Raw genomic sequence first — 13,692 nt, forward strand, 5'->3', positions numbered from 1 at the left:
TGATGCAAAACCCCTCTCTTAGTCTTAAGTTTGGCAAATTGTCTTTGTTCACAACCCGTGGACCGATTCAAAGTTCTTTATAGTTATACCCACCTCAGGAATTGCAATGAGCAAAGTTTAGGATTGATCTTTTGGTGTACCTAATGTTATAATGACTAGTGAGTTGGCTTTTTAATTGAAATTAGGTTTTTCCCCTAGGACAAAAAGTCTCATTGGTTGTGCACACTACTCAACATCCTTCCCTAGAAAATCATGCCCTGGGACGATGCAACATTCTCCACTCTTGCTAATAAATCTATAACTCACACACTAAACAACTACTTAAGTTTAAAACGTCAATAATGGGGTTTTCTATGTCATTAAGTATTATTATTAACTATCAACCAATTATTAATAACGAACTAAGTAATTATATATTAATAATTAATTAATAATAATATCTCAATTAATAATTAATAATAAAATGATAATTCATAATAATAACTAATATAAGTAATTCATATAACTACTAAAAAATAATATAATGATAATTAGTATAATTAATTAATAATGAAACGATGATTAATATAATTAATAACAATAATAATCTAATTATTAAAGATTAATAAATAATAATATTATTTCTCTCTCTCTCTCTCTCTCTCTCTCTCTCTCTCTCTCTTTCTCCACGTCATCACCCTCCCACCATGTTTGCCTCACACAGTCCTGTTGCCACGTCGTCCGCTGTCTTGCCACATTTGCCCTACTATGGCCCCTCTGGACCATCATTTGTTGTCCTGCCATTCCGTTATGGCATTGCCAGCCACCGTCTTTTGCCATGCCCGACACTAACCATGACACCACGAGAGAGAGAGAGAGAGAGAGAGAGAGAGAGAGAGAGAGAGAGAGAGAGAGAGAGAGAGAGAGAGAGAGAGTTGCATAGAAAACCAGCCAGCCTGCAACCATGTGCCCCACACTCAGGAAGAAGACCACCAACTTGTCTACACCAATCGCTTCCACGATCACAAGCTTGCTGCTTGCACCACCCACCCACCTTCAAAAGTGACGGGAGTCAAAATGGGAAAGAGACAATGAGAGAGAGAGAGAGAGAGAGAGAGAGAGAGAGAGAGAGAGAGAGAGAGACATAATGCATAAAAATGACCTAATGCCTTAAAGTGACCTCAACTTGCCTCAATGATTATGTGTTTTCATCATCATCAAAATTCGAATTCAAAATCAAACTTGGGGGAAAAAATAAACCTCGGACAAAAAACGGAGGTTCATGGAGGTCACCAAGAGCCAAAATAAATTAGGACTCCGCTCCAGATTTTCTTGATAAGGAAGCTACGCACGGGCCCGTATGTAAAGACACCTAATTATAAGGAACTCGAGATGATTAGCCTCTCCAAACAATCCACAGGAGGACACCGGGAGACTTCGCATGTGCTAATCTTCGTTTCGTTTTCTCTGATCGGAAAGGAAAGGCCGGAGCTGTCGTACCTGCCTTTTGCTTCTTCGTTAGATTGATTACATCCCGCATTTGCTATGCCACTGAGCGGAATCTACCTGCGCCATCTCTCGCAGCTCGTCTCCGCGTCCAAGGCCAGCAAGAAGGTCTTGTTCGTTGACACATTGGCCCTGGTAAGTCATCATTCTTCGCGCCAAAAATCTCTCCTCGTTATGGAATTTCGAAACAGGAATAGAACATCTCATCTCCTGATATGCGATTTTGAAACGAGAACAGAACTTCTCATCTTCTGCATTATTTTCTTCTCTTCTGCTTCTTCCCCTCTGGTTCAACGTGCTTATACTGGTGATAGACAGTCTGGAGATGTAAGCATAGTGATAGTGCGTTTCATTTTGTTATATTGCGATCTCCTCTTTTATTGAATTTGGAATGGAAACATAATAAGGATCACCTTCTTGTCATGTGAGAATGGTGTAGTATACGTAAGCATAGTTAGAATTCCTTTCCTTTTGTTACTGGCATTATTGATTAACAGGATATGGCGTTTGTCTTTTCAGGTCCGTCGTCTTGAGTCTCAGGGCTTGACTCCCACTCAAGCAGAAGCTGTAACCGCTGCTATAATAGAAGTTCTCAATGACAGCATGAACAATGTTGCACAGACCTTTGTCTGTAAGCCAGACTTGCAGAAGGTTAGTTGCCTTTCCCTATGCGAACAAGTCCAAAATAGTTATCATCGACATATGATGTTTAGATTGAGTGGAAGTGACTGCATTATTGAACAGCTTTATGATCCATTGAAAGTGTTTCTGCTCAATAGCCCCGCAATGGCTATTTAATCAAGTCTACTTGTTTGTAGAGGTACTCTGAAAATCAAAGCTGATTATTTATCCTTGTGAAGGTTAAGGTGAAATGGAGAACACCAGAGTACTCTGCACCTATTGGTACTTTCACTGCAGTGATGAGCAGTTGGATGCTGTTTTGGACAGGAAATACAGACCTTCTGGTGGGACTGGTCAATCACACAGATCAGCGTAGTGCTTAGTAACCACTCGTATTTTCAGACCAAATCAAGCAGTTCTGCACTACATTTTTTGCATCTACACAGTCAGACTGATAGTATATTGTGTGAGAATGCACAGATGACTGGAAGTGGCAAAGAGAGCATGAACTACAATAGGAAGAAATAACACATAAACACAAGAAACTTTCAATGAACGGGTAATGAAACCCACAAGATGAAGGACGAGATATGCAGTACAATCCTAGTAGGGCACTGACACAATGATGACCGACTGTAGTGCCTCTGGTCTCCTTTCTCCAAGGATGCAAGATGATGGGACACAACATGTGAGAGTGGAGTGGAGCATATATAGAAGCCTCACAGTGAGATATGAGACAAGTGAAGAAACACTAAAAGCCTTGGGATGAGATGTGAGATAATTGAAGAAACCCTAAAATGGGCCTTCCAAGTTGCCTTGTCTTGTGCCCAACTAAAGGCTACACATACTGCTAAAGCCTATGATACATACGAAACTAACGCCTTGTCTTGGATCATGGGTGGTCAATATAATGAAAAATACAATGATAGGGAACATATGAACCCTTAGGGACCACCACCATGTTCCACAGCACAATAATGATTTGCCAAAAGTTGTGACATCATAATACATAGAAACAATGACAACCAACTAGGACCATGGATACCCAAGCAACCGTTGATCAAGCTACCACCAAGATACCTTGGAAAGGCACTGACAGTGATGTCAAACATCCTAGACCTTTGATCGTAGAAAGGGGAAATAGTCAAATCTCGATGCTTAGCATTGCTATACTATAGAACCTTATCATGACCTTGGGTTCCCCTCCCTTAGCCACACTGTGAAAGTGTTCCTCCGCATGAGAATAAACTAGGAGTAGGCACCGCTTGGTGTCCAAACCTTTTATCATGGACTTGGACTGCTAGCAGTCATGTTTGTAATGCCTTGTTATCTCCTACCTGTGAGCCTCAGTTTGAGTTGGATGAGGACGCTAGGAGCTTTGATTTGTCTATTACTCGTTTTGATGGAGGAGGTAGCTTTTTCCAGAGCACTCAGTTTATTGCATTTCAGTGTATTTCCTCCTCTAGTTGGGACTTTATGTGCATTTCCCAGGGTAGTTTCTGCATTCTTCAGTTTGCCTCACTTGCCAGACTTTGTCCACCCTTTTTGGGATTTTTTTGAGCATTTTTGGTATTTTTACGAGCACTAAATGCTAGTCGGACATATTTTTGGCCCCAAATTTTAGGTTGGCTAGTTTTTGGGATTTTTGGCTATTTATAGCCATTTTCCACTTGGCATTGAGTGAAATTATTATCTTCCCTTTTTCCTTGGCAAGTGCACACTTTGACTCTATCATCTCCCTTTGTCTTTTTGTTAGCAATGTCAGATCTTGTACGGCGACAGGTCGGACTGACTAGTCGGATTGCCACGTGGCAGTTCAACTGTACTGCATCAGTTGGCTGCATTTAATGCAGCCGACCTGTCTTTTCTGGCACATATTTTCTGGCTATTTATAGCCGATGTCCAGCACAGTCTCTCTCACTTCTGATCGCAGGTTTTAGGCTGGAGATTCGTGCAAATTATATCTCTATTTGCAGATTTCAGGCTAGAGATCGTGTAGACTATAGCGGACTTCGAGGTGAATAGCAGGTTGCACCGTCGAGGTGGAGACACGCAGTCCCGCGCATTGCGCCCGTGTACATATCTATATATCTTTGTATACAGCAGATCTTCATCTTCCACTGTCACTTTCTCTCTTCTCTTTGCGTTCTCTCTCTCTCAGTCTTGGTCCTACGCTTTCGCATCGCTGCACTTTGACATGGTATCAGAGCAGTGAAGAAGGGTTGATTGAGTGAAGAACCAACTTGAAGAGGAGATTCCATCGCGACACAAGGCTGTGTTTCTAGCGTTCGAGGGCGAGCGGGAGGGCTGCGCATCGGAACAAGGCTGAAGCGAGCATGGGCGTACGGGAAAGGATTCCAGTTGATGGCTTTGCTGATGTTTGCTACTGTTTGAAGTGGAGGAAGGCTGAGTTTTCAGCTTTCAAGTGCAGGTTTTGCTTTTTCGTCGCCTCTAGCGGGTGAAGAAGGTTCGGGACGCGGAAGAAAAAGCCCTAGCAGGCTGCGTTTTCACAGTTAGAGGCGGTTGCTTTTGCGTTTGTGAAGGCATTACAGGTGAAGATGTCTATAGAGATTGACTTGGAGTTCCAGACGATCATGGACCAAAAGGTGACTGTCTTACCGGCTCTTCCCGCAGATCAAAAGCTCGATAGCGACAATTACCGTATCCAGCGCGTGATGATGTTGGCTATCCTTGAGTCCTACGATTTGGCAGAGCTTGTACAGGAGATCGACCGGCCCTCGGTAAGAGATGAGTCCAAACTCTCTTCCGATGCTCGTGCGGAGTTGGTCAAGGCACAGTCTCATTGGGACAAACTGAATGCTCGGATTTGTTTTTTTCTTTTTTTGTCTTGTACTGCAGCCGTGATAGCCCACATCGAGCACTTGACGGTGGCTCGGGAGATATGGTTGGAGCTTAATCAGATGTATAATCGGATGACCCTTATGAAGCGGGTTTCTTTGGAGCTGCAGATGTGGACCTTGTCCGTGAAGAAGTCTTCTTCGTTGTGGGAGCACATCAACAAGCTTAGATAGCTTCAGATGCAGGTTCAGAATGCGGGGAAGCCGATTTTCTCCGAAGACATGGCGATCACACTCTTGTCCCAGTTGTCACCATGATTCGGTGTTTTCTACTCCGCCCTTATTGCTTCGGGGCGAGAGTCTACTCTTCGGTGGGAAGAGCTGGTTCCTTTGGTCCTGGACCAAGAGGAACAATTGAAGGGACAGCATGCTTCCAAGTCAGAAACCTTGACAGGTCAAGCCTCTTAGAAGAAGGGGAAGGACCAAAAGAAGAAGAAGGAGGACAACAAGTCAAAGAAGGACAAGGACAAAGAATCCACATGTCATCTTTGTGGAAAGACCGGCCATTGGAATAAGGATTGCCCTGACAAAGACAAGGACACCAACAAGAAGGACACGAAGGATTCTGGAGCGGTGGTTGCACTTTTATCAGTTGCGTTTCTTCATCTAGTTGTCATTGAGGACTCTACACTGATTGCTTCTGATGCTGCGATGACAGTTTCTCAGGCTCGAGAGTGGATCGTTGACAGTGGTGCCTCCCGGCACACGACTCCTTCATCAATTGATGTTGCCCAGTTGTGACCTTCCCGTGGGTAGATTCTCATTGGAGATAGCTCTTCGGTGTCTATTGCAGGACGGGGTGAGATGCAACTTACTCTAGATGGATGTGGTGGTACCCATACCTCCGAGGTCTTGCATGTGCCAGGTTTAGGGTATCATCTACTTTCAGTTCATAAGATTTGTTTACTTGGACTTTTGGTGGAGTTTGACAGTGATTCAGTGCGAGTCCTTGATCGTGGGTCAAGGAAGGTTTTCTCATCAGGATATGAGGAGAACGGCATCTACAAATTGACATCTTCTACCGCTCTCCCTACTCTTCTTTTTACCTCTCAGACATAGTCAGAGCTATGGCATGCTCGGTTTGGTCACCTCAACTATGATTATCTTCGGAGGGCGTTAGTTGGACAACTTGTTCGAGGGTTGCCAGACATAGTGGTGAGCCAACAACCATGCGTCTTCTGCATTCGTGGGAAACAACATAGGGATGCGATTCCCAACAAAGCTTCGTGGCGGTCTATTTCCCCGATGGAGCTTGTATCTACGGATCTTTGTGGCTCTATGAGGAACGAGTCCTTGAGAGGAAGCTCGTACTTCATGTTGATCGTAGATGACTACAACAGGATGACTTGGGCCTGTTTCTTGGCGTTGAAGTTGGAGGCTTTCTTCCACTTCAAGGATTGGCTTCTCTTTGAGGAGAATCGATCAGGCCGGTGATTGAAGACCTTGTGATTCGACAAGGGTGGTGAATTTGTTTCTAATGAGTTTGCTCGTTTTTGTGCAGATAAAGGTATTCACCAGGAGTTTTGCTAACACCAACACTCCTCAAGAAAATGGCATTCTTGAACGGAAGAACCGAAGTGTGATTGAGATGGCGCGCACCATGATGGAGCATTGACAGATACCTAAGTTTCTGTGGGCCGAGGTTGTGGCTACTGCAGTCCATATCCTTAACCGATCTCCCACTTCGGCCGTTGATGGGATGACACCTTTTGAGGCCTACTTTGGGACTAAGCCTGATGTTTCCTATTTCAAGGTTTTTGGGTGTGATGCCTATGTTTACATTCCCAAGGCTCATCGTGATTGGCGTCAAATGGGTCTTCAAGACCAAGTACCTTAGCGATGGTTCTTTGGACAAGCACAAGGCTCGCCTTGTTGCTAAAGGTTTTGCATAGCGCCCAAGGATTGATTGTCATGACACTTTTGCCCCCACTGCTCGTATGGCGACTATTCGAGCTGTTCTTGCCTTGGTTGGCCATAGGAGATGGCCTGTCTATTAGTTGGATGTGAAGTCGGCCTTCCTTAATGGTGATTTGAAGGAGGAGATCTATGTCGAGCAGCCTCCTGGCTTTGGATCTTAAGATGGGCAAGTCTACAGGTTAAAGAAGGCCTTGTATGGCCTCAAGCAGGCTTCGCGTGCATGGAATGAAAAGATTGATTCGTTTCTTCAGTCACAGTTGGGATATTGGCGTTCCAAGGCCGATCTGCAGCTTTATGTACACACTTCCGAGGCTGGTTGTGTGCTTTTTGTGTCGTATATTGACGATTTGATTGTCACAGGTGATCATGCACAGAAGGTCAAAGTGACGAAGACAGCTTTACATCAGGCGTTCGAGATGACGGACTTGGGTCTACTCCACTTCTTCTTGGGCCATGAGATTTATCAGTCTCAAAGGGGGATTTTCATCTCTCAGCAGAGAATATGTACAGGAGCTCTTGGTTTCTTTTGTGATGGAGGATTGTCGGACCATTTCTACTCCTATGGATCCGAACTGGAAGGCCACTTCACATTCAGCTTCTCCCATGGCGGATGCTTTCCGCTATCGTCAGTTGATTGGATCATTGATTTGGCTCCTCAACACTCGTGTTGATCTTTGTTTTGTTGTTGGTCTCTTGGCGGGGTTCATGAGTGAACCTCAGACGGTGCATTGGCAGGCTGCCCAGAGGATACTTTGGTATTTGAGAGGGACATCTGATTTAGGGATTCATTATCCAGCAGGCACAGGTGGTTCAGATCTTGTACTTGCAGGATGGAGCGACTCGGATTGGGCTGGTGATGTGGCCCATAGGCAGTCTACTACAGGTTACTGTTTTACCTTGGGTGTAGGTGTTATCTCATGGAGTAGCAAGAAGCAGCCCATGGTAGCCCTTTCGTCTACTGAAGCGGAGTATCGGGCCGCGTCTTCCACCACATGTGAGACTGTGTGGCTTTGGAGATTGTTGGAGGAGCTTGGTTGCCCCCAGACTCGTCCTACTTTGCTGCAATGCGACAATGAGAGTTGCATTGCCTTGGCACGGAATCCTGTTTTCCATACTCGGACGTAGCACATAGAGATCCAATACCACTTCATCAGAGAGAAGCTTTTGGATGAGACCATTGTTGTGGAGTACTGCAAGATGGAGGACAATCTTGCAGATTTGTTTACAAAGGCGCTTCCCCAGGCTCTACTTCGGAGACATGCCAGATCCCTCAGGCTTTTGCCCCGTCCAGGCTTTGAGAGGGGGTGTTAGCGATGTCAGATCTTGTACGCCAACTGGTCGGACTGACCAGTCGGACTGCCATGTGGCAGTCCGACAATACTGCCATGTGGCAGTCCGACAGTACTGCACCAGTCGGTTGCATTTAATGCAGCCGACCTGTCTTTTTTGGTGCATATTTCCTGGCTATTTATAGCCGATGTCCAGCACAGTCTCTCTCACTTCTGATTGCAGGTTTCAGGCTGGAGATTTGTGCAGATTACATCTCTGTTTGCAAATTTCAGGCTGAAGATCGTGCAGACTGCATCGCACTTCGAGGTGAGCAGCAGGTTGCACCGTCGAGGTTGAGACACGCAGTCCCGCGCACTGCGCCCGTGTACAATCTGCATATCTTTGTATACAGCACACTTTATACAGCAGATCTTCATCTTCCACTGTCTCTTTCTCTCTCTTCTCTCTGCATTCTCTCTCTCTCTCAGTCTTGGTCCCACGCTTCCGCATCGTTGCACTCTGACACTTTTGTGCTGCCGTCGTCATCAGCCTGATTTGGTGTCCTCACTAATGTTGTGGGGTACGTGTAGGGACTGATTAGTCCTCATGTATTCAGCATTTGTTCCTTGTTCATTGCAAGTTTCTTTTCTTCTTCTCTTGCACATTCTCTCTCTTCCTCTCTATTCGAGTTTCTCTTCCGTTACGCACTCTCACATGGCATGTGAGAGTGACAGAGTTTGTGAGGCTATCCACATCTGTGTTTGCTGAAACGCAAGCTCCTAGTAGCAGGTGACTACCTTTTGCAGTCAAACGCAACCTTTTAGGAGCAAGCAACAGTATTTACATCAGCATTTTGGTGCTTTTGCATCCTTTGTGAGCAGCCAATAGTATATTCTCCCTTAGGCAGACCTTCTATATTGAGCTCTCTGTATCCTATAGCTGATTCCTTCTGTCTCGTGGTTGTCTGTAGCCAAATGCAACTTTTTTGTGGGTGTTTTGCAGATTTATATGAAGATGTCGTATCACCAGTTCTTTGGTGACTCAGAGGATGAGGTCTCTGTTTCTTCCTGTGAGCGAGAGAGAGATTTTCATGCTAGTTCACGCGACGACTAGAGGTCACCTAGCCCGTTTGTATGAGATCCTCTCCTCCCTGTTCTCTCCATGTTTCATAGAAGGCTTGTTATGCTAGCCTTCATATGCCTTCCATGGCATCCTTTATACAAGTGCTTGTACTTCCTTTTTTACCCAAAGAAGACCAGCTTGATAGTTCCAGCTACTCGCTTTGGTCATGTAAGGTGGAGTGTATCCTTGATACCTTTGATCTTTGGGAGTTTGTTACCCACCCTATTCCTTGTTCAGTGGAGGATCCCACTATTGGATCATCGATGGATCGTGCAGCCTTATGGGATCAAGCTCGGTCTTTCGTCTTTATGAGCTTACAGGATTTTGTCCTAGTGCATATGTGCAAGTTATGGAAAGCAGCGGAAGTGTGGACAAAGCTTGCTTCTTCGTGCCATCAGAAGACATTTTCTTGTCGGATTACTCTCAAGAAGAAATTATGGATGCTTGTTGTCGATGATTCTTCTTTCATGAAAGATCATATCAATAGGTTGGAGGACATGAGGGATGAGCTTGCCTCCCATGGTAGGCTGATCTCTTCAGAGGATATGGCCATTATTCTTTTGACTTAGTTGCCATCTCCTTGGTTTGGTGTCTTCTATACTAGCCTTCTTACATTGAGAACATGTGAGAAGCTTCTATGGGAGGAGCTTGCCCCGCTTGTTTTGGAGCATGATGAACGCGCCAAAGAGGTAGCCAGTGGATCAATCCCACCAAAGCTCTTGTTGTGGGTTGAGGAGGGGGGACGAAGGAGAAAGGGAAGTCAAAGGCCAAAAGACAAGAGAGTTTTTCAAGTTTGGGCTCCGACTCAGAGAAGCCTAAATGCCCATGTTGTGGGAAGGGGACACATCCAGAGGAGAAATGTTGGAAGAAGTACCCTCACCTTTGTTCGGGAGCGAAGGATGGGCCTAAAACATCCAAGCTTTCTACCTCTACTCCAACAGTTGTCCATGAGTCAATGTTCCTTCATATTGTTAACTTGGAGGAGCCTTCTTGAGTGTGGTTGCCCCATCTTTTGAGAGGCCTTGGTTGATTGATAGTGGAGCTTCTAGTCATATGACTCCACAAGGTGATTTGTTGCAGGGTCTATGTCCTTTTGAGGGTTTAGTCACTGTTGGTGACATTGTTTTGGTGCCTATTTCTGGTGTTGGCACTTTGCCTTTATTTCTCGACTGCACGTCAAGGTTGCTTTCACAGGCTCTTAATGTTTCGGACTTGGGCTTTCCACTTCTCTTAGTTTATGGCCTTACAAGGCTTGGTAGCTGGGTTGTATTCACCAAGCAGGTTGTTTGTATTGAGGATTCTTCTACAGGGGTTGTTATCACGATAGGTTAGTAGGAGAGCGAGGTTTACAGGCTCCATTTCCCTTCTCTTATGTAGGTACCTCCGAGGCAGTTGTTTATTGCTACACCTGTTCTCGCTTGTGCACCCTCTTTTCCACAGGTTCCTTTCCATCCCCCACCCTCTCCTCCAATGGTTCCCTTGTACCCCCCATCCCTTTCAGAGGGGGACGATCTTGGTGATGTCTATGGATTTCTTGGCGGCCCCTAGTGTTTCAGAGGGGGTTCTCTAGGATTGTGAGGAGCTTCTTCACTGGCAATCTTCATTGATAGACTTCATTGATATTGGCATTCTTCTCGCCAACATTTCTCCCTTGGCCTTCCGCCACATCCAGGATTTGAGAGGGGGTGTTAGCAGTCATGTTTGTCATGCCTTGTCATCTCGTGCCTGTGAGCCTCAGTCTAAGTCAGACGAGGACTTTAGGAGCTTTGACCTGTCTATCACTTGTTTTGACAGAGGAGGTAGCTTATTCTAAAGTACTCAATTTATTGCATTTTAGTGCATTTTCTCCTCCAGTCGGAATTTTATGTGCGTTTCCCAAGGCAATTTTTGCATTCTTCAGCTTGCCTCACTTGTTAGACTTTGTCTAGCCTTTCTGGGATTTTTCTGAGCGTTTTTGGCATTTTTACGAGCATTAAATGTTGGTTGGACATATTTTTGGCCCCAAATCTAAGGCCGACTAGTTTTTGGGATTTTTGGCTATTTATAGCCATTCCCCACTTGGCAGTCAGTGAGATTATCAACTTCCCTTCTTTCTTGGTAGGTGCACACTCTCGTCTTTAGTGCCGCCGTCATCATCAGCTTGATCTGGTGCCCTCATTGATGCTGCGGGCTGCGTGCAAGGATTGATCAGTCCTTTTGTATTTAGCATTTGTTCCTTGTTCAGTGTAGGTTTCTTTTCTTCTGCTCTTGTGGATTCTCTCTCTTCCTCTATGTTGGAGTTCTTTCTTCCCTTGCGCACTCTCACAGGACCACATCAACTCTAGGATTTTGAGCTACTAGACTGATTTGATATGTTACAAGTCTCTCTCATGCTCCACAGCATCAAGAAATCTTTGAGGTTGACAAGCACCACAACACCCTCTTCACCATCCCTCTTTGGCCCAGGAACTTGTGAGGGCCAATGGCTTTACGAGGATTGGAAAATAGATTCCTCAATCATTGGAACCTTGGTCATATGATTGGAATTGAAGTCAAGGTCTAAGGATGATGATGAGCTTGAGTCACCCTTGCCCTTGTTCCTCTTCTTCTTTTGAAAAGTTGCTAGCTTCTCACAATCCTTTGGGAGATACCCTTCTTGCTATAGAGTAGCACTTTTACCTTCTTCTTCTTGCCACCCCTCTTTGCAGTTGTGAAAGCTTGAATGTTTGGAGCAGCAGCTTGAGATGGCATGCTTCCTTGTATCTGCTCAAACCAAGCCTCTAGAACACCACTCCAAGATGAGTAATTAGTTCGTTCAAGCTTTTCATTAGTAGAATGGGGATGCCATGAGAGTGAAAGAAGATTGGAGGAGTTAGAGAGAGATACCTGAGGAACTTTGTGGTCAAAATCAGTGCAATCAAACAAGAGCATGCAAGATTAGATAGGAATGGAGTAGTGGGTTGAATGTAGTGAAGAATCACAATCACCAATGCATGACCCTCTCTAATACTGAAAACGCAAAAACACAAAAGTGGAGGGTGCAGATTAGCAAAAACACAGGTTTTACCAGCCATTAAATGATGTCAGGTCATAGACGCAAGATGTCTGAGTCTTCAGCATAGCAGACAACAGCAAAACAGATCTTCATGAAGCAGTTCCAGCCCCAAATGACCAACCAGCAGACAAAAACACAGGGAAAACAGCATTGGAGGCTAAGAAAACAGGTGGTCCAGCACCAGAGACAGGATGTCCAGCAAGAAGAGAGGTTAGAGCCAGGTTGGAAGCGGTAGGAGGCTGAAACATAGGTGTAGAAGAGTCCATAGCAGGAAACATAGAGGTTTCAGACATGAAATTGTCCGTAACAGCACAAAAACCAACAAACCAGCAGGCACCTTCTATTGACAAGGAGGAAGGTTCTTTGAGAGCCTACTAAGGCTCTTTTTTCAAACAGCACAAACACTCTATTGGACGGGGGTAGATGATTGGGAGTGGAAAAGACAAAGTAAGAACACTAATAGGAAGAAAGAAAGCATGAACACGAGAAACTGAGAATAAATGGGCAATGGAAGAAACCTAGAATGAATGGGCAATGGAAGAAACCTAGAATGAATGCGCAGTGGAATCCATAATATGAAGCATGAAATTTGTAGTACAATACTAGTAGGGCACCGGTACAATGATGACCAACAATAGTGCCTCCAGTCTCCCTCTCTCCAAGGATGCAAGATGGTGCAATACAACTACCATGAGCAGAGTGGAGCTTATGTAAGACTTGGGTCAAGACGAGACAAGTGAAGAAATCCTAAAAGCCTCGGGGTGAGACATAAGACAATTGGAGATACCCTAAAATGGGCTCACCAAATGCCTCTTTCTGATGCCCACTAAAGACTAAACATAGTGTTAAAGCTGGCTTATGCAAGACTTGTTGGCTTGTACATGGCAAGAGAACTTGTGGTCTTGTGGGAGTTTCTGTTGCTTCTTTTAGTTGATAAGCTAGGTCACTTAACTTTGGCAAGAAGACTATATTTTTCTGTCAGGCTATAAGTTAAGTGAATGATACACAAGTATAGGCTTATGACCAGGTATGATGCCCGTTGGTGCTTGTACAGCTTGGCTAATGCTAAGGTGATGTAGGTCTACTTATTGTCACTTGAGAGTGCTATCATTAGTTGTTTCTGTGTTAACAATGAAGAACCCGCTGTGCTGAAATGACAGATTTAGCAATGACTCAAAGAACTATCGGAAGTAGCCACGGAAGCAAAACAAAAGAAGGCTAGCCTTTTGCTTTGTTCTAGTGATCTTATGAGTCAATGATCCCTTGAAATCATAACTGATCCTGTCACTTAAAAGGAATTGTTTGAGCTGTTTTAGCATTCATTTGTGATTCAAGAAACTCTCATCTTGTGCACTTTGTTAGACCACTTAGTCTTCACATGGTATG

At 44.7% G+C, this 13,692-nt stretch overlaps 1 protein-coding gene across 1 annotated transcript in view; it reads left to right on the forward strand.

The window, feature by feature from the left end:
* Window positions 1-1,315: 1,315 nt before the first annotated feature.
* LOC148016882 (uncharacterized) overlaps window positions 1,316-13,692 on the forward strand; it is a 60,782-nt gene continuing 48,405 nt past the window's right edge. The window contains exons 1-2 of the mRNA XM_087663164.1: window positions 1,316-1,620; window positions 2,005-2,136. Coding sequence (XP_087519290.1) covers window positions 1,525-1,620; window positions 2,005-2,136 — 228 coding nt within the window. The 5' untranslated portion in view covers window positions 1,316-1,524. The remainder of the gene's footprint in view (window positions 1,621-2,004; window positions 2,137-13,692) is intronic.

Source organism: Lygodium microphyllum, chromosome 22, assembly GCF_053477565.2.
Source record: "Lygodium microphyllum isolate KBCC chromosome 22, Lygodium_microphyllum_v1.1.10, whole genome shotgun sequence".
Classification (NCBI taxonomy): Eukaryota; Viridiplantae; Streptophyta; class Polypodiopsida; order Schizaeales; family Lygodiaceae; genus Lygodium; species Lygodium microphyllum.